At 41.3% G+C, this 25,798-nt stretch overlaps 2 protein-coding genes, 3 long non-coding RNA genes and 1 other non-coding gene across 8 annotated transcripts in view; 3 read left to right on the top strand and 3 right to left on the bottom strand.

Annotated features, from left to right (window-relative positions):
• The first annotated feature begins 62 nt into the window (after nucleotides 1-62).
• Nucleotides 63-24,446, top strand: LOC121201691 (uncharacterized). 2 transcript variants are annotated; one of them, XR_005896742.2, is made up of 3 exons: nucleotides 63-258; nucleotides 23,682-24,065; nucleotides 24,354-24,446. It is a non-coding gene; the product is annotated as an uncharacterized LOC121201691 (long non-coding RNA). The 2 variants fall into 2 exon arrangements; XR_005896741.2 differs by having other exon boundaries at nucleotides 11,907-24,065.
• On the top strand, nucleotides 560-2,728 carry LOC129603118 (uncharacterized). Its single transcript, XR_008692753.1, has 2 exons — nucleotides 560-1,128; nucleotides 2,085-2,728. It is a non-coding gene; the product is annotated as an uncharacterized LOC129603118 (long non-coding RNA).
• On the bottom strand, nucleotides 2,748-4,026 carry LOC129603119 (uncharacterized). The gene is made up of 2 exons (XR_008692754.1): nucleotides 3,548-4,026; nucleotides 2,748-3,116 (listed from the first exon to the last, which is right to left on the bottom strand). It is a non-coding gene; the product is annotated as an uncharacterized LOC129603119 (long non-coding RNA).
• Nucleotides 5,201-5,273, top strand: trnar-acg (transfer RNA arginine (anticodon ACG)). Its single transcript has one exon. It is a non-coding gene; the product is annotated as a tRNA-Arg (tRNA).
• limd1a (LIM domains containing 1a) lies at nucleotides 5,635-20,235 on the bottom strand. Its single transcript, XM_029128021.2, has 8 exons — nucleotides 19,017-20,235; nucleotides 14,647-14,748; nucleotides 11,396-11,463; nucleotides 10,329-10,391; nucleotides 9,780-9,910; nucleotides 8,758-8,809; nucleotides 7,454-7,522; nucleotides 5,635-6,947 (listed from the first exon to the last, which is right to left on the bottom strand). Exons 1-8 carry the CDS (start codon nucleotides 20,233-20,235, stop codon nucleotides 6,813-6,815), a joined length of 1,839 nt encoding a protein of 612 aa, XP_028983854.1. The 3' UTR covers nucleotides 5,635-6,812.
• Nucleotides 24,199-25,798, bottom strand: part of lars2 (leucyl-tRNA synthetase 2, mitochondrial) — a 22,524-nt gene continuing 20,924 nt past the window's right edge. For both annotated transcript variants that reach the window (XM_029128019.3, XM_029128020.3), the window contains exon 21: nucleotides 24,199-24,792. In XM_029128019.3, coding sequence (XP_028983852.1) covers nucleotides 24,613-24,792 — 180 coding nt within the window. In that variant the 3' untranslated portion in view covers nucleotides 24,199-24,612. The remainder of the gene's footprint in view (nucleotides 24,793-25,798) is intronic.

The following is a 25,798-nucleotide window of genomic DNA, read 5'->3' as shown; positions in this document are numbered from 1 at the left end:
GCAACAACACGTTTTCCACCACGGCGCAGCCGGAGCCCAGCCTCGAAGCCCCCGCATTGGGAGGACTCGGCTGACGTCACTGGGGGCGTTAACCGAAGGGGCGGGGTTACAGAGGCAGCGAGAGCGCTCGATTTAGTCGCCATCGGGCCCTGAAAGGAACGCTATGGAAACTTTACATTTTATTTTAAAGCATTATATATATTCTATAGCATTACTACTAGGCTGTATACATAGTTAACTGACAATATCTCAATCAAGGTGAGTAAAACTTATATTAAAAGTAACAACTAACATTTTCAGTCTTTACGCCTTTTAAAAAAGAGTGGTACATATGTATTCAAAATACATTCCACAAAAGCCTAACACACCATTTGACTTGTAATACAGGCTCCTGAGGCTTATCCCGCAAGGTTAAGGATATATCCGAAATGTCAAAAATGTATGTTCCAAGAGGAACACAAAACAAAAAAAGGTTCTCCATATAAGTGTGTAGTTAAAAGATGTCTAGAGGTTTGTAATTGCAGGTTGTTGAGTTAAATGCATTACACTGCATTTTCTTTAAAGGGCCCATATCATGCAAAATCCACTTTTTAGACATTTTGGAGCGTTCCTATGACTCTATGGGTCACATATACACACACTGAGCACGGTAGAAATGCATTTCCTGCTTTTTTCACATTTTGAAAACGTAAATTTTCTTATCCAATGAAAACAGCCACGACCTACTCTGAGGCCGTTCCCCAGTTCTCGTCACACTGGTTGAAAGTTCTCCTTGCAAATCCTGAACCACCACCCCCACAATGATCCCGAACCAAAACTGGACTTCCGCCATTTCCCCCCTCTCACTCACCGTGAACAGACCAGCACGGCAGCGCCCAAGTCCTCCCATAGAAATAGTTCGGTTCTTGGGTGTTCTAACCAACACCAAAGTCTATTAATTTTACCAGGGATCAACAAGTGAGGATTTGTGGGTCACTTTTATTTTTAACGGACCGGTGCCAGAAACACTGCCTCAGCATTTATACGTATGTGCATTTCAAACGAGGGTGCGTACAATGCTGGATTTGTTTCACGGCTCCTGTTGGAAAAAAAGGACCTATTCCTAAAGTCCGTCATCCACTCACTGAAGTAAGTACATGCTTGATATTTATAATGTTTTAAAATGTTAGTTTGTCCGTTTAAATGTAGTAACCTATGTGTGGGGCAAGTTACTAGCTAGCTATGCTAACGGCTACAGCAAGTCGAGCCTTTGTCCCCTTCAAATGTGCTCATGTGGGCTCGTGCAGCCACACACCTGTGTGGAGAAAAGCTAATGACTATCGGCATCGAGCGGCTACAGGCAGGGAGCGGTGGGTCTAGCGTCTGTCCTTTTTCTGTAATCACATACACCTGCGGAGAACAGCTGATCGTTATCGCCCTTCCAGCAGCGACAGACAGGAAGCGGTGGATCTAGCTCGCTGTAGTAAGTTTGTGCTTGATACTTGTGATATCTAAATATGTTAGTTGGGTCTGTTTAAAATGCAGTAACCCACATGTGAGACAAGCTAATCGCTAGCGTCGCTAACGGCTACAGTGAGTCAACTGAGCCTTTGTCCCTTTCAAATGTGCTACTCTGAGTTGGTGCAACCACACACCTGTGTGGGGAACAGCTAACAGCGATGGGCCTTCGATCGGCGACAGGCAGGAAACGGTGGATCGAGCCTTTGTCCTGTTGACGTGCTGCCGCTCCTGTTTGTGTTGCGTTAGCCGTTAGCATGCCTTTAGGCCTTTGCACTTTAGAGCTACAGCTGGTCATCGCTACAAAAAGAACCTGCAGATGAACGCGGTTGTGTTTGTTATTACCCCGTCCTGTATCACAGCCTAAATCAACTTGTGATTTGGGGTTATGTCATTGTTCTATCAAATTCTAACATGATTACTTGGAATGATTACTGTGTTGTGTTTCAAGCTTAGTTGCTAATTAGTCACATCTCTACAATACCTGCTGCTTATCTGGTCAGTTACCGATAGCTTGTACCATAGCCATTATATTTGTAGGACCAATACAATTTACAGTAAATGTAACAGTCTTTTCTATACTGTAGGAGGGCAAATCCCAGTTGCCCACATGCAAGGAGGCTGTCAAACAGAGAAATCACTGCAGACTGTTGGTACACAGACATCTGCTGCCCAGCTCAGGAGTAAAGGTATGTAAGTTTGTATGTACCAACAGTAAGATAGGTAATAGAAGATTTTAATTGGTATATACTGTTTAGATTTTATATTTGAATTGTAACAACTGTTTATCTGTTGTTTTAGCACAGACAGGCCTGTCCTCTTGTTTGGTTTAATTTTTTGTCTGGTATTGTGTGTTCTTACATTAGAGAAGGTTTTGACCTACATAATAATTAACATTTCACTAATCTACAATTCTGATTGCACTACCTTTTGTTTTGATGAGGTGATGGTGAGGACAGCCACAGCTTCCATCTGGTAGAGGACTGCTTCCGCTCAGTCTTCCAAATAGTGATGAGAACAAGGATCACCACATCTCCCTGTTTACCCTACTTTCATGCATTTCGTCTGCAAGGCCCTGCAAAAGCTTCTCCTTCGTCCTCAAACCCCCAGACTTCTTAATTAACTCAGTAACCTATACATTGCACATTGGAGTGTGAAGGTAACAGTTTGTTCTAGCTTTGGCGTAGTGGTGTATTTTTTTGGTTTACAATAAAGTTGGCTTTAACTATTATGTATTTCACTGAACTCTGTTTCTGAAGGGAAAACACTTTTATTTAGGAAATCATAGTATTGAAATTACATGTTTTTCTCTTTCTAATATGGTAAGCTATAAAGTTGAAGCGGCCATAAATAAAACGCATATAAATTATATATAAATAAAGTTAAAAAAATTCTTAATGAGTGTTGCACTCACAAAAAACACATTTTTACTCAAACGGTAAAGGAGTTATTCTACAGGTGGTCTACATCAATCATACTATGAGTGTTTTAGTGTTTTATCCATCAGGAAACTGCCTTCATCTACAACCCAAGCATGAAGAGATGGCAACTCAGATTCTTCACCCCAGGAATCCTCAGCACCAGCTCACTAGCCTCTGTAGACTAGATACCTGTAACAACTTTAGATACAGAGACATATTACTGTCAAATTTATCATGAATGACAAAAAACATAATTAAAAGCAGTAAAAATACGTTAGGTCAATATATAATTTGAACCAATGCTTTTTGTTCCCAGGTAGGTCATGCAGTGATTGCTCTAAATATTAATGCACATTTTTTAAATAAAATTGTCAGAGCAGCAGCACAAGTAAGACAAAAACAGTGAAATGTGTAAATGTAAAATGTATTTATATTATTTCAGCTATGCTCTCAAACTTATTTATTTGTATAATGTGAGCTAAAGTAGTGTTTTCTATTAGTGAGAGTTTTCCAGGTAAGTCGTGTTGTGAATATTGAAGCTGCACACGCCATTTAGCATTCGCATTAGCAACCGCTAGTCGCTTTGCAAATTACATAAATCAATTAAATTGAAGTAAATGCGACATTACCAATGAGACACATCTTGCATCAGCCGAAATGTGGTGACTTCAACAGCCTCCTCTTCAGCTTCAGGGTCAGATTCGGGATCGTAGATGTATGGTTCTACTACGCTATGAACCAGCTGACTAATGTCGTGCAGTTCTGTAGTGGGTCGTCTTCTTCTGTGGTGGATTGCATTCTCAATGTCGCACTACTGCCACCTATTGTATCCTAACCGTGCGGTGGCTCGTATCCATGGAGCCAATTTAAAAAAAAAAACAACAACAAAAAAGGTATGCGCTTCCGCACAGAGGTGTGGTGAGCAGCTTCGCTTGCGACACGCCCAGAAAACACAGCGTTTGCTGATGGGGAGTGAGAACCACATATTGACAGGGGCAGTGTGGACGATCTAAAGGGTTTTATGGGATGAAAATTTACAGAGACCTTACTGAGACATTAAAGTCAAATATTTTTTAGAATGAAAAGCATGATATGACTCCTTTAAAGTGAAACTATCTGGAGATTATCTGTTTACCTCAGCTCTCAGCATATTAGTTTTACACAAGGTCTGAGGTTCAATTTATTCTCAATTCCAGATGAATCACAGGCAGATATATCTCAGTGAAATAACTTAATCCATCTGCTACTGCTATTCACATCATTTTTTCTATATTTCTCTGTCTGACGAAAATGTGAAACCAGCGCTTCCACCAGAACAGATGAAGTCATCTGGTTGTTCATTGGTTACACTGGCATGTGTGTATGTCTATGTACTATGCAGAGTAACGCTCTCATTGCTTCTAACCTACATATCTAGCACTGACCTACATGATTCACTGTGTTTTATTATAAAGATTTCATTGATTGACACAAATCTGTCGAGGTGTGATGCAAGTAAACAAAGATGTTGTAAGACATCTTGTAAGATGAAAACCACACACTGCAACACACATCACTCAGGCATAGCATGTGTGAAAAATCATAACTGATGGTGAAAAAGAGAATCACATTGCATCACAGTCACTTCCGATTTTCCCAGTCTACACAAAAACATGTCAGACGTGTGTCTTAGTGGGCCAGAGAAAATTTGGGTAAATATTCATTTACAACAATACAATACACAGATAGCCAGACATTTACAGTGCTTATGCCCTTTGACTTTATGAATGGGGGGCAGTGGGGTTTGAAAGGATAAAGCAGTGCTGCTAAATGTAAGTGGAACGGCTATAAACGTGCACTCGCACATTAACACTCAAACATATGAGGTCATGTATTTGCTAAGCAGAGGTGCTCGCCGTTAGTAGTGTCTGGCTCATGTGTCTTTTGGCGACACCTGCTGGCCAATGATGACATTGCTTTCTGTGCCAATTGTTGCAAACGCAAAAAGAATTACAGAGTAGTATATCATATAGTCTGTGGTTGTTTTAAGTCTTCGTTTAAAGTGTGATGCATAACGACGACAACTGTAGGTGTTGGTATTGTGTTGAATGAGCAGCAAACTGTCTGGTGCTGTATGAGTCACGTAACCTGCCATCGCGCTATGGTTTGGTCAACATACAAAAGAAAATAATTTAGATGCTGGTCGATATTGAATTGACAAATAAAATATTTGGAGATCTCGTTTATGTAATAATAATAAATAACTAAGTATTATTATTTCTATTTCCGTCGGTGTTTGCATCGGGCCAGTGGCGCAATGGATAACGCGTCTGACTACGGATCAGAAGATTCTAGGTTCGACTCCTGGCTGGCTCGTTGTTATTTTGATGTAGTTGAGCTTCTGTTTCGGACGTTAGTTGAAAAGTCCTTCGCTAACTAACCTTTTTGTATAATGTATTCATTTTCCCTATTTGTGTATTCCATTATTTTGTACCCATTGTCAGGCCAGTGGTGCAATGGTGAAGGTGTCTAAAGGATCAGAGGGTCTGCTTAATAACTTTTGTATTTTAGTATCTGGCCTTGGACCACCTAACGTGCAGTGTAGTGGACAAAACAAATCTGTTTATTTAAATACCACAAAATGAAATACCTTTACTGAGGACAACATTTTATCTCTCCCTTTCAAAAAGGTGTCATCTTCTTCTTATTTAAACCACAAAATTTAAATCAAAGTGGGCCAATTGCAACTAATTTATTAAATATGTTATTTTTCATGTATACATTTTCTTTTCATTTCAAGCTGCAGAGAAGGAACATAACTATTAAGTTAGAAAACTCAAGACAAGTACTGAATAGCAAAGATAATTAATCAGTCAAAACCGCATCTCTTCATTCAAATTTCTATTTAACGATTTGTACAAAAGGCAAAAAAAGTGAATACCTACACGTCTACAAAATAGTATTAACTTTATGAAATAGAAAATGTTTGGCCTAATGCCAACATTGGTGCATAGAAATCTCACTCATCTATAAGTGCTTTAACCAAAGCGCATTTCTGAAGACCCAAGGAAAAAACAGAGTAAAGCATTTTGTGCAGAATGTGGATTAAGCCTGGGGGGGGTGACATCTATGAAATGATTGTGCATAAAGGTCATGACTTCACCCACTGTAATTGATACTAGTATTTATACATTAAAATTTTTAAATTGGGAAAGAATTGATTACCATTATTTAATCACTATTCAAAATCACTTTAAACTATGCAGTAACTATTTTTGCATGTAGAAAATGTCCATATATATTCTGTGAAAAGACATTATTGGTTTCATATGATTGATCCATAATCAAACACGAGTTAGTAGAACCGTAGTGAGCAGCACATTATCCTTTATGTCTAACTGAGGATCAGGTACCTGTGATTTGATTCACATTTTACAACGGGCTTCACATCCTTTTTGTAGATGATCATAATTAATAAAACCTTAGGACAGAGGAATTACTGGTAAAATCTGAAGTGTAATTTCACAGCAGTGTTCTGAAGTGTTAATATTATTATCAAGGCATAGTGTATATGCTGTACATATATTTACACAGCCACTGCAACAGACACTTACAAAGAACTATGGAAAACATCTGCAGCAGATATAGTGCTGTACTTCACTGCATTCAAAGTAGAGCTTTGGTTTATAACAATACTGTTAAGTATTCATACTTCATAACTATTTTGTGTTAAACATCAGCGATACTTCAAAAACCTTCCTGTCATAGTACGCATCAAAGCATACAATGGATTGATGCATTACATTAATCAGTCCTCTTAAATAAAAATTGTACAAATCTGCTCCCATTGTCATGGTCAACATTTGGCAGTTCCTCCACACATCCACGAGGTGTCTCCCCTCACCCGTGGTAGTGTTAGAAGGAGGCGGCTGCAATGGGAGACGAGCAGCCAGGCTCGATGTGCTTCAGGTGGCAGGAGTGGCAGAGAAGGTGGCCATTCAGAGGGTAGCAGCGATGACCTTCCTCATCGTTCAGCTCCATCTTACACTCCTGAAAGACACAATGGATGACACTGAAAGAATGATGTCTTCTCTAAACTGACCTCATTTCCAACCACTGAAAGAATGGACAGTAATAAATGTCTTTTGTGCGTCCAAATACCATATTCATAACAGGTCCAGTTTCACATTTATATAAGGATTTAAATTTGTCTCTAGTAGAAGACAGTCACCGAATAGTTAAACACCACTTTACCAGGAAGCTGCTCCTCACAGCCCACTGATTTTACATGAAGTGAAAGAACAGCAACCGTCAATCAGTCCCAGCTAAAAAGGGAGGCACTAGAGTAATATGAGATGAGATGGTGATGATGATGATGAGGTGTCGTATACCTGCTTTCCTCAGCAATCCATAATTACCACGAAGACTGTAATTAAGATTTGGGATCTACTTATTATGATTTGTCTTAATGAGCTATTCAGAGCGTTGCTGCCTCTGAGCCACTGCAGTTGCATGAGGATGTGCTCAAGGCTTCATTTCCAGTCCATTTTACCTACCTCACAGTGATAGCATTCAACATGATAGTCTTTGTCCATGGATACAACACGAATAGTTTCATCAGACCCCTGGAAAGAAATCCACACAGACAAACATGAGTGAAGGCAATCCGGGCAGAAGACACTCAACTGTCTTGTTCTGTTCTACTTCTGAGTCTGACAAAACTTAAACAGATCAATTGAAAGCGTAAGTGTACTGATGTAACCGAAGGTTGAAATGGCTGCACTTAAATCACAGATCACAAGTTTTGTTCTGTTTCTGTGGCAAACAAGCCTTAGAAGAAAACTATACTCAAGAGCATTTATTGATAAAAACACAAAATGATGCAGCTCAGTGCTAAAGAAGTAAGCCATATATAAATGCAGCCAAAGATCCTTATATTATTCTGTACATTCATCTGTGCAATGCTTTTCCAATAATCTTTCTTTGGTTATAACATCTGCCACAGTTACCCTTGTACACACATATACACACTGAGTACCTCTCCTCTAAATACTGGCCTCACTGCTTACTGAGAGGGAGGGCAGGGGACATTCCACCAAAGTCAGCTCTAATTTTGGACATTTCCTTGCTTTTGTCAGCATGTCCTGAACGTGTGTGAATCATACTTCTCTACTATCTTTGCACACATATTAGAGCTCATACTGTGTCTTCTATCAAATTATTTCAAATTACTAAAGTTTTCTGTGGTAATTAATATGTGAGTAAACATGCAGTAGATAAGAGCTTATAATAATCAGACTTGGTTCATTACCCTGGAGATAACTAAGGTATAGAGCTGTTGCAGTTTATCGTTCTTTAGAGTCAGGTTATGAATGAATTGGAGTAATTTGTTTCCCAAACATACAGTCCATGCCTAGGTCAACACTGAGTGTATTTTAAGTTTATGTTGGTATGTCACAATGTTTTAGGTTGTCACTGTGACTTGTAAATTGAGAAGCACGGCATTCATGGCTGCGGTAACAGGACATGCTTAAAATGTCCAGAAGCTCAAACTGTCGGAGGTGCTCTGATGGCCTCTGGTGTTAGATAGGTACTGGTCAAGAGCCACAATAATTCTGACTCTCTTCAGCCCATCACATGCTGTTGTTGAAAAACCCACAGCACAGATAAAGATGTGCAGTCACTAAACAGGCTACATTACCCATTGAATTATTCCCAATTATATGATAATACATAAACCCCTAAAACCTTTGTGGAAATAGTACAAATGTTTAGACATTTGATCTACAGTACTGTCAGAATATAGAGTGCATGAGGATGTGTAATACACCGTCCTAAAGCCAGAGGGATGGGAACTTACCTCCGAGGGCAGAATGGGCTGGTTACACGCTGCACATTTAGGAGCTAAGACCCTGGAAAAGTACAATAAAAACAGAGACAGACTTTTTATAGAGGTGCAAATTGTACAAAAATACGCAGAGTGGATTTGGATATTTCCGAAACAGTGACACGAAGGACAATGAATTCGATGTAATACAGTATATGAATATAAAGATCAACATTCCAAGCATGTCTCTTTCTAGATATTTAAACCCACTAAGCATCTTTTCTTTTTCTCCAGACTCCTGATGCCAGGTTTACAGATGTGCTGGATTTGCCTCACACACGTAATTCCACAAATTCAAAAAGCAGTGAAAAGCCAGACTCAAAATGAATAATCTCACACATATGGCTGGCATCTGGGTGTGTGAGGAAATCACAAAGGGCCTCTCTGTGGATGGGCATAACTATGTGTAAAAGTCAAACACATACTGTATACATAATAGGGCATAATAAGGTTTGTCTGACTTAACCAGTACAGAGAACATGTGGGAGCTGCGAGACGGAGACTGGCCATGTGCTTGGCTTTATAGTACATGCTGTCCCAGCAGAGCTGCTGTGGTGGAGCTACAGCGGCTGCTGTTTGCATTATAACGCAGTTTCTACACTTGGCTAACAGGACTAACATTTTCCTCACACACACGCTCTGACTTTACAGAGAATGTTAATGTTGAATTTGGATCGAGGCACCATGGCTGCATGCCACTATTCACACTACTGTAGCTTACTGGACAATGATCTTCCTTGTGTCCTCCTCACTATTTTACCATCACTAACTAAACTTCTCATGTGTCTGTCACACGTGGCAGAGAGAAACTTAGTCGACCTTTGCAGACCACCTGCAACCTGATCCTGCAGCGGCAAGAAAAAGTCAAAAGACTGTGCAGTAACTTAACTTAGAATATGAAACCTAGACATTTTTCCTGTGTCATGCTAAACTAATTTAACACAGGTCACACACTTATCTTACTTTGAACTACTGCGACTGTAAGTAACACTTGCCTGTGGTAGTCTTTGACACAGTAGATCTTATTTTCAGTGTCCACAGTGAAGGGCACTCCATCAAGGCTCTCATTACAGATGACACAGCGGAAACAGCCAGGGTGGTATGACTTCCCCAGGGCTTGGAGGATCTATAGACAGAAATGAGTAAAGAATATCACCGCATCAATTTGCCACTCACATTTCTTCTTCTATTCAGCACAATTAAAAAGAGATTAAAATAGATATTTTTCTAAAAAATATTTTATTTTAGTTCATTTAAGTTTTTTATGATACCTGTGGGTAAACTGGATTGTCATAGCAGCTGAGAATAGGATAAAGATAAAAATAACCTAACTGTGAAAACTTAAAGAGTGTATTTTAATAAGTAATGATAAAAGAATCTGAATCAAGCTCAGGAGGGGTGTCCACACAGAGCCGAAGCTTCACTCTGAGTTTTTATCCAGATGTGTCCACAGAAAGCTTATTTAGGCTGAAGTGACTCTTAGGTTTCTGCTGAGCTCTGCTGACACTGACTCACACAGCTGGAGAGGTGGAACAGACACTCACCATGTCCATGATTAGATGTCCACATGCGTTGCACTTGTCTGCAGATTGCTGGAAACCAGAGTACTGAAGGAAGAGACAGAGGAAAGATGAGAATGATGTCATTGGAATTTGTTTTTTAATGCACAGCTGAATTCTCTTAGTATTAGTTTCATACTGGATATGCAGAATCTCCAGAGTGCAAGACTCAACAATCATTATTAGTTAAACTAAAACACCTCCTTAAAATTCCTAAATGGCTTGTTTCCCTATCTGGAACTCTGATTAAACTAATAAACAACAAGCACCGTTTGTGCTTGAGGTGTACAGAATTTGTTACAAAAGACAGTAAACGTGTTCTTAAAAATCCTTAATAGCATAGCATTTACTATGTGTTTGAATAAACAGCTTTATTAGGTTTTACGTACAAGCGCTGTCTGGGTATTAACAGATCTGACAGGCCAGCAGTCATAATTAACAGCACATTTACACATTTGTATAAATTTTAATTGAGCAACTATGAGCTTTTGGTAGAAAGGCAATTACAGAGAGCTGCTGGGGTAAACACACACTGAGTTATTGACAGTTTGATTACCTACAAAAACACAGCAAGAACACTGGCAGCAGGGACATTAAGCTGAGAAATCTACCAGAGGGTTTCAGAGGATCCTAATGTACATCCAATCAGTATGGATTGTGTTTCCATTTTTGCAAATCTCATACAGTTATACTGGTGCGAATGGTATGACCACCCTTCAGCCTATTAACCACAGCAAAGCAGTTTCTCCAGTTACTGACCTCGTTCCAGTCCCACCCAAAGAAGGAAATGGATATGAACTGGCTGCATTAAATGCTGGAAACTGGGCCACGAGGTCAAATACTTAAACCTTAATTTTGTATTTAAGATAAAGTCTGACATATAAGTTAATATATGTACAAAATGTTCAGTTAATTACAAATAGAATATAATGTTGACTACAAATAATTATAAATCGACTGTAAAACGTGCAGCACAATCTAAAAAAGTCACAACAAAGGGAACAAGAGCACATGTCTTAGTAGAGGTATACAAAAATTGTGTATTGACTCACCAGAAAATCCTCTTCACAGAAGACTTTCCCTCCCACATAGTAGAAAGCTTTCCCCCTCAGTCTTCGGCCTGCCCAAAAAAAAATGGATATTGTTGAAATACAATAAGTAAATTAAACCATACTAAAAAAAGGCTTAGAGGAAAATCCTCCAAAGCCATGAGACCCAGATCAGAAAATAGAAACAGCATTAATGCACAATGACTGTGATTAATCACAGCCATTCGCTAGTAATGGACCTTCTTGAAATATTCATTATATCCTGCTGAGTTTCAGGCAGATAAATCAAATAAACGGGTCTTTGGTGTGCTGGTGTCTTAATATAATACTGCTAGAACACAGAGCAGTAGTAGGTCAAGAAACACATCTGGATCTAACACATGTTGGACAAATGCTGATTAAATCAAATTACATGACAGGTGTAATACATTAAACACTGCTCTATTAGATTTCATGGCAACCACAGCCTAAGACCCTCAACGACCCACCATTCTTGTTCTTTGATCCTTTCTAGTGTCTTTCCACATACTGGATGCGTTTCCTGACTGTCTGGGGATTTAATCGTCTATGGTCAGGAGCTGGCATCTCATCACATACACAGTAACCCCTTTGCTCACTTCAGTGACTATTCTTGCCCACGTCCCACAGGAAGAGACAACATTCCTCGCATTTTCTGAGTGGTGAGGTGAGGGAGGGGACGGTTTGGCAGTGGGGGGGTTAACCTTGCTGAACAGAAGGCCTCTTTATATCTCCTTTAATGTTCTATTTACCTGATTACCTGCATCCAGAGTATCTCAAGCAGTTATATAGTCACTAAGAAACATATAATGCGTGTTATTTTATTTCAGTTTCTTTTCAGTTTCAGTTTCAGTGGTACAGGCCCACAAGGTACATATAGTATCAAGATTGGGCGATATGCCAAAATATACTGCGTGATGATGAAGTTGTCCATTTTGACCTTGCAGTCTTTTACATCTGTGAAGATTTTAAGCTACATGATCTAATATTTTAATTTGTTAGACATTTAGTTAGTTTTGAATAAGCAGACAACCTTTTATTATTTAGTTATTCGATTATTTAACTCGTTTCCCACAATTTAATATATAGGTCTGTTAAAACACATGCTGCTGTTGTCTTTAATTCACTGCACAGAGAAATCAAGACCTAGGTAATGGTTGTACAATAACTACTTTAAGAAGACAAGTCATTTAGACTGGGCCAAGGTGCAGAACTGGCCTTGGGTAATTACTAACAGATTGTCTTGGAATTGTGTCCCTAGAGGATCGTGGTTAGGATGAAGAATATAAAAGCGAGATATGGGCCATCCTCTTTTTGCATTCCTGCCTTCTTCCTACTAAGTCAAAGAAGGAAAGCTCTGAGCTTAAACGAAAGATAAGAGCTTAATTAAAGTCAGGAGTCAGAGCTGAACGAGGAAGGAACTTGAGCACTTTCATAAAAATGTAAAATACCTGTGGGACAGAACAAAACACGTGACCATTTTCTAATTACATCAATATATAAATTGTGTGAGGCCAATTCTGAGTAAGCACTTGCAATGAGGAAGTGACTTGTTCATCAACATTTTTTTTCCTGTGAGTAGATTACTAATTGATAGATGTCTATGAAAATTTTCATGTAGTCAGATCATTGCTATAGTCATAAAAGCTAAAACATCTTTAAGCAGGTCCAATTGCCACTGAGTGCCACATCTGGGATACTAGAGACATCTATAGAATGTTCACTTTCAAACTTCTCATCTAAAACCATTTACTACCCTATTAAAGATATTTATGAACATTGAACTGACAAAGTTATTCCGGTGCGCTTCAAGAGCTGTGTCTGGCAGCCTAAAAATCTGACTGTGAAGAGAACATAGGATGTTTGGTCAAGGGTCAATTTAGCTACCAGATGTTAACATACCAGAAGATTCAGGACAAGTTAGATCATTGCTTGTATTATATAATACCTTGACACTGAAGAAGGATAATATTATTAGACAGATGTCTGTTCTTGCTTATACAATATAGATGCTGTGTAGTCATCATGTAGGCATATACTACTGTTTGTAAATAGATTATTTTGGAAGGAAAGCATTGAATCACAGACCAGCAGCCTGAGCACCTCAAGCCTTCTCCTGCCTCTAATCCACCTTGAGGAAAAGGCTGGTCATGGGAGACTGTTCACACCCATAACCACTTGTTATGCAACCCATTTGTGTGGGTACAGGCAATAATACATATGCATATCAGCACACCCTGCATGCTGGCTGCATGTGGTAGACAGTGTGCTTCCACTGAATAGATCCAATGTTCCAGTGTGTATTTGCAACCAGCTGACATAACAGCACCCACTGTCTTTGGTAAGCCTGATCTACTGGGGGCCCCTACGCCTGCATTCCTCCCCAGCTGAGATGCTTTTCCCTGGGGCCACTCACAGTGCACACAACCCTTATGCCCTCACATAGAGCATGCTATGAGAGGTATGCGGTGTGTAAACTCCTCTCTACCTCCACTTTAGCCATCACTGTGAGCCACAACATATCTCCCCTATTTCATCTCCTCTTACTCTTACACAGCAACAACGGAAACACTGAGATATTGTTCATATATTTGAGGGACTAATCAGCAAGGTCATAGGGGCTGCAGAATAATGAGCCTGAGTAGAGGTCACCACAGTGCCAGAGATACTCTACATACTCTACTATCTCATAACTGGGACAAACATTTTAAGTTGAGCTGAGAGATGGATTATGCCTGCATACAACCGGAGGAATGTACTGTTATGTAGTCAGGAAGCCACAGACTGCCATACCCAAGTAAAAATAAATTACTTTCCGAACAAATAATGTTTCAAGGTGTTTTCGGGTACATGCCGTTGCACAGCATGCTACTGCTATGCAGGAACAGGAACTGAAAAAACAATTTATGAAAACAGAATACAGGTTTATACTACAAAGGAATTCAGTGAACCATAGATAAATTACGCTGGCATAAAAGCTTGCTCCTTGTGTTTTTGTGTGGGCTGGATACATGACAGACACACCCAGAAATCAAACACCAGTTAGAGGAGACAGTAATCCCCAAATAAATGTGTGTTTTGCTTTGGACAATAAGTGTCCTAAGAAGAAAATATATGACATGAATTTAAAGCTCTTTGGCTGCCTGTTAGTGACGAGACGACACAAATTTCACATGTATGCTGGTCAAAGGTTCAAATGTGTTTGAACAGACTTATACAATTTTGTGTGTACTTACTGCAGGCACTGCAGGTGAAGCAGGTGTCATGGTAGAGGCTACCCATAGCCTGGCAGGCCTGGTTGGCACCATACACTGATTTGTGACACTTTATACAGATTCCTGCAACATAACACAGAACCCTCTGTTAGAACAGTCACAGGAGACACACATTACTCAGTAAAAAAATAGTAGAGACTCTAATCTAATTAAAGCTACAGGAAAACAACTGAGACAAAAATGAATTCAGGAAGCTGGTTGGAAGGCTACATCACTAACATATTAGGCTTATTTGACTTGGCTCAAAGACCGAGATCTCTGTCAATATAAAACATGATAAAAATCAAAGTCTTGCTACCAACACCCACAGTCCATGTGGCTTCATATCAAGATACTGGACTCCACTTAATATTAATCCATTGACTCAAAAAATCCAAAAGAATATTAGAAACACTTAAGAAAAGTAAAACCTGTGTCTTTAACGACTCTGCATAACTCCACTCAATGGAAACTTGAGGTTTCCATGTGATCAGTATGCATCTTTCTTGATGTGGTTTTCAACAGGAAGCACTCTCCTGAAGGCGCACAAAGAAATACTTTAATTTTTTTTAAATACTTTTAATCGCATCTTCTGCTTACTAATCCTCGCTTTTCACTGTGGGCATATTGGTTGGCAGAATACAACACATGACAAATAGCAACCATCATCGCTACAGACTGTAGCAGGTTACTGTGTAGCTACTAAATCGCAGCACAAAAAAATGGGCTGTGTGCAAATGTACATTACCCACTATGTGTGCTTTTTAATTATATATATATATATATACATGTCCTTGGAGACATAGAAATGTAGCTTACAGCAGAGCCCAGCCCAGCCTGGCTCAGCCCAGGACCTCCTCAAACACTTACAAAGAAACTTCTGTTGCCACTGTATCAAACTCACATCACGCGGCGGCCGCCGCTAAAATTACACGCTGTTATATTTAATAGCCTTCCTCAAAGACACTCAGTAACACAACATACAACTGGGCTATATATAATTCACCCTAAGACACAACACATCACCAGGGGCCCCAATGGCTGGACAGAAGATTTAGAGATAACAGGGGATATTATTGGAGAGCAAAGGAATGTTGTTCTTATGTAAGGTATTTTGTTTACATGAAAGAACATAAAGCAGTCATTTCTACGAGAACTGCTAGAAAGTCCTTCAAATCACATACTTGCAAAGACCTTTTGACACTTGTGTCAACATTTAACAATTAACAGGAATATTATTAGATATATAAAAATGTTCCTGCAGATTTAATGTGTACAGTGTCCCTCCAGAGCAAAACTCTAGTAAAGGTCTGTTCTATCTTCTGTTTGGAAACAGAAAATCCTTCTTTTCACAGAAAAGTCGTCGCCAGTTGGGCCACTACAAATTTGCTTTTGGCCAGACTCCCATATTCCAAAACAGCGTGATTACTCAGGCAACTGACTGACTGCAAGTGGGGGGAGGGCAAGCAAAACATGCAGCCTAAAGTGTACCCCTCCTATCCCCCTCACCTTACCCAGCTGTCAAAGCACCTACAGTAGTAGACGGCTGCTTTTCACTAAAATGCACTGACTAAACTCTAAACCCCATCACATGTTGTATTTTTTGCACATATTTTTAAATTGTTAATTGTTAGTGGGTGGGAGCTTAAAATAATAAAATGAAGTGTTGATTACAGTTACATCATTATAGCTACATCTTTTTATCCTCACATTTAATTGTTAATTGTCAGTATGTCAGTATGTGTGGCTGATTCTCTTTTAACATCAAACATTAAGAACAAGCAGCTGTGAAAGTACTTTTCATTCTACCACTGAAGCATGTTCAGAATGAGGCATTGATTGGTCCACGTCAAGTATCCAAAGGCTGAAACAACAGGATAGGTCACGACAGATGTTATAGTACCTTTTGCACGATATGCAGATAACATCCTGGAGGGTCATTTTTGTCTTGGGCAAAAAGAACCTGACATCGGATTTTCCTGGAAGAAAAACTAAAACATGGACTTGTCCGATGACAGAAGCTTTTGACACGAGCTCAGACTCAGTATGGGGTGAGGTTTCTTCAAAGACTTGATAGGGTGGATGAAGCAACAATAGTGGGATTGTTGGTTTGGTTCCCAGCTGCTTCATGTTTCCTTAAGCAAGGCACTGAGCCCTAAGTAAGGTCAGCTACACTTGCTACCAATAAGGTACCAAGACTATTGGTGTAAGGTTCCTTGGGTTTTACCTTGGGTAGTATAGGTTTAGGTATTTAGGTATATTTAGGTATAACATTTCTTAATGTTGTGCTAAATGATGCTAAGCTACAACTAAATACCAATGCCAACCACAGTACTGCCTCAATATAGTGTAACATTTATGCACTGAGATTTAAATTATTTTTTTCCTACATTTTTTATTGGATGACACCCTTCTTCATCCACATTCACGTTATTAATAGCAGGATAGTTAAAGTATTTAAAATATTTAGTTTTGAAATAGAATTTTCAATATTTACTGATTACATTAACATAACTACTTAATTTTTTTCAGCCTTCCTTCTAAAAAGTAATGCAATTAAATCAAACACCCAAGGCATTGGAGAATATTACATGCACACACAACCACATACTCACTAACACAAGCATAAACACACACACCCTCGATGAGCCCGCTAGACCAGAAGCCAAGAATCCCTGGGAAGAGTTAAGACGAAGCTTTACACTCAACAGCCAGATGGGATAAATTAATCCTCCATCTTAACACAACACTAAATGCTCCACTAAATGTGTGAGTGAAAGTCAGGGGAAGGGGAAGGAAGAATGCAGGGATGTCCCACCACTTAGCCCTGCTAGGATGAACTGTCTATAAATCTTATATCCTCTCTGGCTCTTGTGGCCAAGGACAAAGACGCATCCAAGAACTTGTCCCTAAATCCCTGTGTTTGTCTACTCATCCATTCAGCTGCACTGCAGGCACCCCTAAAGTCATCTGGGACTCCCCCATTCTTTGTATTTTGGGACCTCATTACTAAAATTCCTTGCTCTCTTCCTTCAGACATTCTTCAGCGTTCCCCTGGTGCAGCCATTTGGCACTGGACTAATTTTCCCAGAACCTTCAACTGCAGTTATGCCAATTAGTATCAAGTATACAGTTGGAAAGCCTGTTGAACCCTAGATCTATACTGTATACAGTACAGACACATTGCAGATCTGATACAAATTTTAGAACTTTTAAAAGCATTTCAGTTACATTCAGTCTTGATGGATACAAAGAAAGGTAAACTCCCAGAAACCTAATATGCAAATACAAATTACATGTGTAAAAAAGTGTTCAGAAAAGTCTTATAAACTGTGATAATTCCTTCAAATAGTTTAGACTGCATTAGGAAGACATTAAAGTTTTCTTTCGTAAACTAGCCTACACATGTTTTTTTTCTGGCACAAAAGCATGACTCAGAGTATGAGCCATGTTCTGGTGGGAAACTCTGTAGAGCAGCCGTGTGTGGGCTGTGAGCAGAAAAAGGAAACACACTGTATAACTCTTAAACCTGGTGGCATTCCCCAGAACATCTTCCTTTGCACATCAATATAGGCATACAGCAGAGCTGAGGACGGCTGTGAAGTACAATCCTGACATCGCGCAGCAAAAATGCCAAGAGGGGGTGTTTTCCCCATCTTGCACTCTTTCCCCTCCCACCACCTGTCCTTCCTAAAGTAGTCTAATTCTAATTTTCATGACAGGCCTTAGCTCCAAATACCTGGCCATCAGGTGGGCTCCAGGAACACCCTCATGACATTATGTATTAAATAAAATCTTAGCTGGTATTGAAAAGCCTGCAGCACATATCTGTAACAATGTCATATAAAAAACAAACCGTACCACTGTCAGACAATCTAAGTCTGCTGAAAAAAAAAACAAAATTCTGAAACTCCTTTTCAACAGCACACAGCTCAGGCAGACGTGACCCAGCTCTAATGAGTGTAGCTGTGAAAGTTGCTTCAATCTTATGGAGGCCATAAATCTTCTTCTTGTCCTTGGCCCCACCTTTTACTACTGAAAGGTTGGTGCAGCTGCCAAGAGCTTAGACAGTGAATCATTTAAACAATGTTATTCTATCTACAATCAACAGAAGAAAAGAAAGCATCCAGCATCTGCCTAATAGTACCATTAAGGTGTGATATAAAATGTGTGTGTCTGTGTGTTGGGGATGCAGAGAGGAAATAGTGTGAAGGTGACAAGGTTTAAAAGCATAAACTTGACATCTACAAGTGCATTTATGTTGTGAGGTGTGGGTGGGTAGTTCTATCATTCAATAGGCTTCACAGGAGAGGCTTTTTGATGCGATTGGATGTCTAAATACAGTATCTTACCAAAGTAGTCTGCCTTTGGTTGGGCATCCATCTCTTTTTCCAACTGTTTAGTGAGCGCTTCTAACTTTACTTCAGCTGCTGAAGGCCCCTGGTCAGAGGTTTGTGCGAGGAGAGACTGGCAGGGTCGTTGGACAGCTTTAGGGGAACGAATGACTTCACTTTCGGTGCTGGCAGCCTGTGCAGAGCTGGGTACTTGGACGAGACCTTGACCGTGGCTTTTAGAGATGTCACCATGGTTCAAGCCAGTAGACGTCACCTGTGCTTTGAGTTGAGAAGGCACCGGTAACACAGTGGAAGCTGGTAGAGAACCATTATGGCCAGTGTGGCTAGTGGAGGATCTTGGAGTTGGAGAATGTGACGCAGAATGAGCTGATGGCTGTATGGAAACCTGCTGCACGCATGAATCCGCTCCCCCTGTGAAGGCGCTCAGGTGAAGGGCCGGGATGAGGTCAGGCTTTGCTGAGGTGGAGTGCCCTCCAGCCCAGGCCCTGGCTGGTCCATCAGGGGAGGGTGCACTCTGGTTTATGGTGGAAGCAACTGCGTGATTTTGCTGGTTGGCTGTAGAAAGCGCAGGCAGGGGCTGGGGCTGCTGCTGAGATTCACATCTGCTCCCAGAGTCACTGAGACACGAGGAAAGTTGGCCGTCTGTGGACGGGGCCCAGGCAGCCGGCGGGCTGACAGGGTGACGAGCATGTGTGGGCGCGCCGCGAGACGCGCTTCCTGGGCTGGACGGAGCAGGGGCGCTGTGCTGGTATGGCTGCGGCTCTAAACGCTCCTTATTATCGTAATTGTTTCCGTGGCCATAAGCCCTGCCAGCTGGAGGCTCCGACGTGTTCCCCGTGAGGTGTTTCTGGCCGTCAAGCTGCGCGTACTGATTCCCAGGCACGGTGCCCGGCACGGGGCCAGACAGTATCGGAGGCTTCGCCGCCGCTTCAGCCGGTCTGTGACTGTTGATGGGCGGTCTGTCTTTGGTGTAATGTGCGCTGCCGTGGCCCCCATTCATTTTAACCACCTGGTTGCCTTTCGCCAACTCCTCCTGGTGCTTCTGCATGTGGATTTTACTCATTTTGGAGGCGAACACTCTTCTTGTCTCTTCAAAGTCGGGGTTATTTCCTGCATCTCTCCTCATGCGAAACAAACCATCCCTAGAAGCTTCATACATGTTCAGGTCCTCGATAAACTTACTCGCCTCAAGTCCTAAATCCTCGTATTTATCCATTGTGAAGTAACGTTGAGCGCGTCGCCCCGGTAAAGTGAGGTACGTGTAGCTTAAGCCTGTTAAGCTAACACTTCAAAAAATGGTGCTACCTTCAAGTGAATTATTAACGTCGGCTGTGGGTCCAGCTCGCGCGCCCCAGACCGTGAGAAAAACTTTTTTTTCGGCTACTCCCAACTTTTCCGTTTCTTTTACGGTCCAGCACGAAGCGTAAAAGTTTAAAAGTCCGTTCGGAAATGTCCAGTCGGGGTCCAGCGTTAACTGCCCCGAACCAGCCGCCGTGTGTCCGCTTATAAACGTGAGCAGCTCCGCTCCGATAGCCCGGGCGACCCCACCAGCTCCCCCCTCCTCCTCCTCCTCCTCCTCCTCCTCCTGCTGCTGCTGCTGCCGTACAGTCCCGGCAGAGAAGCTTTCGTTCAAAACTTTATCCTCGGCACCGCTGTCCAAAGATCACTTCAAACTTGTTAACATAGCGGACGCGGGGTTAATGCGCGGATTAAATAGCTGGCCGCCCGCGAATCAGCGGCGCGTGGGACAACCGTTGGCGCGCGCGACCGACGGTTGGGACTGAAGACCGGGAACCGGGTGCCTTTAAAGGCGCAGCGCTCACATCCAGAGTCGGGAGCGGCGTTGAATAACAATACAGTCAAAAACTAACCCTAGAACCTTTGATTACGGAAAAATATTCTATACTAATTTATGATGAAGAGGAAATAAAGTTTTTCTTTTGACGACAAAGGTGTAGATGCTTGTTTATTGTTTGGGCTTTTTGTTTGTTGGTATAAATGGCCATTCTTTATTGATATGTTTTCTTTCTTCAGTAGTTATTGTTTATTTATTGCAAGGTTGTAATCTTTACGTAACAAACACATACACACACAGGTGTTGCCTGAGAAATTATCACATATTATTGATCTGATTATGTGTCAATGGAATGGGTGGAACAAGCCCCACATGGTTGTGTTGTACTGGGGGTGAACGGGACTGAGCATCCTCTGTTTTGTTAGAATGATGTCACGCATTCCTGGCGCTCGTGAAACGTCCGTACAACCGTACAGTGGCCCGTCCACAATGTGTCCTGACCCCGGCTGGAACATGTGAGCCATCGTTGGGATACGGGATGAACTCATAATGTGCATGGAAACAAGCTCAGTCACAAGGCAGCACATTCTGTATCCTGGCCTGCGTGTGCATATATTGTTATACAGCTCATGTTAATGAAAAAAATATGGAGGCAGCGTGTTGAAGGCGGACTCCAGTCTGCTGCTGATGCTGTAATTAAAACAGAATGTTTATAAGGCACAGCCATCTGTATTTTTAGGAAACAGTCACAACAGAAGAGCATTTACTTCAAGAAAGAGGCGATATTTAAGTACATTTACTAACAACAACACAGGCATACTAGGTATTAATTATATGTCCAACAATAAGACCCGGGCATCTGAAAATGCTACAGTGCTCACTCAGTTGTGCCTAATTGAGCTCAACGTTGTTGTAAAACCGCCATCTTTTATAATTACTTATTGCAAGACTGAATTGAGCTTCACTGTTCCAACGTGTGACAATAACAGCAGGGGTGTTGAAAAACGTGAGCGTGTTTGGTTTCAGCAGTTATGTTAGGACTTCTCCTCAAGAGAAAAATAGAACAGTAAAGAACTTTGTCAATCGTCATTAACACCACACAGCTTTACTATTGGATCTGAAATCATAAAGGGGAATGTATAATATTATCAATTTAAGATTATTATCTGCTGTTGTCATGTGCAACAATCATCTTTGTGCATCTTTGCACTGTGCAGGTCAACCTGCACAGTGTACAACACATTATATTATAACAGCTAAATCTGCATAAAAGCATGTGGAACTGCAAAGTTTGGTCAAATATAAATGCAGCCCAAATTACTTTTTGTGGGACTTTTACTATGAAGCATATGTGGTTCCAAAGTAGATACAGCCACTCTGTGCTGAGTGCTTTACAACAACTGCTCTGCATTGCTGAATATGGATGTAAGTGACTAGTTTGTGTCAGATAAAAAGAACTTTTTGTGAAATACCAACCAGTAACACACTCACATAACTTTAAATGCATACATGCCATAGTTATACATAAATTATTATTCATATATAACTATGGAAAAATCCTGTGTCCACAGTGGGGTTGGCCTTAATCCAATTAAGGGGGCTAATCAAAGTCTGCTTATACAGTGAACTCACACCAGAAGCGTCCGCTGATCACCAAAAACCAGGCTTGACGTCAGCCTACAAGATAATGAGCGGTGGCATTGTGTCCCCTGAGAGAGCAAACAGTTCTGCACTGGGCCTGCATTGATGCAGTGGAGGGTGAGCAAGTGGCGCTATGCATTCGGCCCATTTTGTTCTTCCTCCACCAGCAGAGTTCCTCAAGAGCAAGGGGAGTGATTTCCCCAACTGAAAGACAAGCCACGCTGTGCATCTCACGTGTGAGGAAGACGATGGCTGTGGTCCGATGAAAAAGCATGATCAGAATACTGTCGTCTATCCCGTAATCCCAGTTGTCATGGAAACTGCAGTGCTGTTGCCTCAAGGGGCCATGAGTGATCGAACTCATTATTAGAGAAATGCGTCAATATGGTTTTGTTCCATGAGAGCAGCGTTTAAGAGCGATCTGCTACTAAATGTGTATTTACGTGAGTGGCATCTTCTGCCTGACTTCCTCTTATGGGCATTTGTGACCCGACTAATAACAGCTACAGTGTTGCCCTTTTCACTGACACAGCAACTTCACCTCATTGTTCAGGCCAGTTCAAGTTCAGACCTGTTTATCAGCTTGTGTTACTAGGCAGCAAAGTGAAAAAGGAGGCTATGAAAGAGCTGCAGAAATAACAAAAAGAGGAAGAGATCATGTGAAAAAAATACTTCCCGTAAAACTTTTCATAGAAACAGTGTGATAGTATGAGAGGAAACGCCCCTCGATACTTGCCGAGTACTCACTAATCCGCAGTATGATTTCAGATTTTTGTTGTGGCAACATCTGGCTGAGATAACACACAGAATTTCAGACAATGCAGACAATAATAAACAGATTGGGTTATTTGCGCTCTACCCTTTTATTCCTGGTTTCTCTTCCTGTTATTCTATCTCTCTGGTCAGCCTTTTCCTGTCACCTGATGGTCAGAGATAGCTCACAGAAAAATAAAAAAAAACTAGGCAAATTAGAACGGAAGCCTCCGTTTATGCTACTGTCCATGTGTTTTAAAATGTATAATGCTTTAATTAAGAAAACCCATTGTTTAAACAAAGATGTAGCATAATTTAAGCAGCTGACCATCACAAGCTGTAAAAACAAAAGCCGCTGCTAAAACAGTTGCTGCCTTCGCAAAATTGAAAAGCATTCTACTTTTCATTATCACAGCCCTTCTTGTTCTTGGACAAAAATATGTACAGCTACAATTTTAACTTTGCGGTTACAGAGAATCTTGGCTGAACTACAGACGTGGGCACTGGATGTCGTGTGCTGATCAGATAACTGCTTACGCACCGAGCCTTTACAGAACGGGGCCAGTGGGTGTACACGTGGATGATTTCAGTGCTGCTGGCGTGTGTTCTGTCAGGACAGCACAAATGGCTGAGTCATGTTGACCCAGAGTTGATACAGCGACACCAAAGCGGTGAATGGACTGGCTGTGCAGCACCGGCCAACCATGATGTGGCAGCGAGCTGGACATTTCAGCCCACCTTTGGCTCCTCGGTCGCCTCTGACAGGCGGCTTTCTGACGGCGCCCGCGTCCAGTGAGCCACGCAGGAGGCATCCGTGGCTAAAAGCAGCAGCAGGGGCGGAGGCTAACACTGATAAGGTGAGTTATATGGAGGCTGCAGAGGTGTGACATTGTTTCGGGTGTGAAATGATTATGGAGGGTCATGCGACCAGCTGGAGTCTAAAATGGTGCCTGACGTGGTCTAACTAAGTTAAAAAAAAAGTACAAAAAATGCTCCTCGAGACTTTTATTAAAAACAGAAAAGTATAAATAACATCTTATTTACAATGATATTCTGTCAGACTTCACTGATTTCAACTTGCTTTCTGTAGTTCTTATTTCAAATTGTATGAGTTAAAAACATCTTTTTCTACTTCTCTATTAAAGGCGATTCAGTCCAGGAGTCCTGGATGAGTAACACTACAGCCTCCATAGAACGAGCAAGCAGATGACATCACCTGAACTCAAACACAATTATTTCCACTCAAAAACTCAAACCAATACCACAGGGAACAATTTGAAATCCAGTGAAGCCCCCCATTAATAGAAACTAACTTTTGTTTTTTCGTCTTATGAAAAGTTCACCTCGTCTGTCTGATGGACAGACATTCACAGCTCTCAGTCCGTTACAAAAGCGGCGGTGACGTCACTCGTCAATAAGGAAGTTGACGAGGGCGGTTCGAGGGGACAGGATGGTTCGCTTGATGCTGCGCTGGCTGAGGAGCTTCTGCCCGAGCGGCGAGTCCAGGATCAGCTGCTGCACCTGCGCCGTGTCTTTGGACACTTGAAGAGGCACCGTCACTTTCCCACAGGGCTTGTTGTTGATCTGATAATTAGCGGGTGAACAGATGGTAGAATTTAGTACACTGTTACATAAAGTGTTTCAAAAGTCTCAAAAAAAAGTTCAGCCCCGTCCAACTGTACTCAGATCCCTCCTTTCTGAAATAAAAGTGCTAAAATAACAAAGACTCCGCCTCCTCCTACAAATACTGCAAAAGCTTTGAAACACATAGTTAGTGGTAGATATGGGAAGGGCCTCTCCGTTTTTTATGTTTAGAAGCAAGTGTATGTGAAAATTAATGGTGTGTGTGTGTGTGTGTGTGTGTGTGTGTGTGTGTGTGTGTGTGTGTGTGTGTGTGTGTGTGTGTGTGTGTGTGTGTGTGTGTGTGTGTGAGAGCCCTCCATTCTGGGACAAAACCAAGAGCACGATTAGAGGACAGAGGCAGTGAGCTTGTCTCCACAGGGCAGAGAAAGCCCACAACAGAGAGCTAGGGCTTGATTTACAACCAAAATCATCATCATCACCATGGAGCTCGGGGAACTTAAATATACGAAGTGTGCGTGTGTGTTAGTAGGTTGGGGGAAACATGATGTATAGTATTTGCTGCTTTTCAGTTTAGGAGACAAAAATAGGTGTTATTCTTACACACACAGTTTCTCAGGGTAAAGATGTAGAAGAATCCAACCAGAGGACTGTGTCTTCTGTGTGTGTGTGTGTGTGTGTGTGTGTGTGTGTGTGTGTGTGTGTGTGTGTGTGTGTGTGTGTGTGTGTGTGTGTGTGTGTGTGTGTGTGTGTGTGTGTGTGCCAGTCAAAGTGCGACGTCTGAATGGCATCCAAGTTGCTTTTCTAATCATTTCCCCACATAGCTGGATGTTTTCATGGATGTTGCTGTTGGACGGAACGTGCACATTGGCAAAACAAAGGATGAGACTAATGAGACTGAGACAGGAATAACATGGTGGCTCTATTCCTGGCTTTTCATTACTGACCCACTTGTCTGATTTAATGTAAAACATACTATTTAACGAGCACAAGCACGAAAGCGCACACG

This window comes from Betta splendens, chromosome 16, assembly GCF_900634795.4.
Source record: "Betta splendens chromosome 16, fBetSpl5.4, whole genome shotgun sequence".
Taxonomy (NCBI): Eukaryota; Metazoa; Chordata; class Actinopteri; order Anabantiformes; family Osphronemidae; genus Betta; species Betta splendens.
This window is presented reverse-complemented; position numbering and strand designations above follow the sequence as displayed.

What these genes read in the sequence shown, in the direction of transcription:
- limd1a (XM_029128021.2), bottom strand. Translation starts at nt 20,235, where the DNA reads ATGGATAAATACGAGGATTTAGGACTTGAGGCGAGTAAGTTTATCGAG. An exon ending in ACCAAAGGCAGACTACTTTG is followed by an intron (nt 14,749 to 19,016) that starts GTAAGATACTGT and finishes GTTATGTTGCAG; the next exon opens with GAATCTGTATAAAGTGTCAC. An exon ending in TGTGTCAAAGACTACCACAG is followed by an intron (nt 8,810 to 9,779) that starts GCAAGTGTTACT and finishes GTACTTTTCCAG; the next exon opens with GGTCTTAGCTCCTAAATGTG.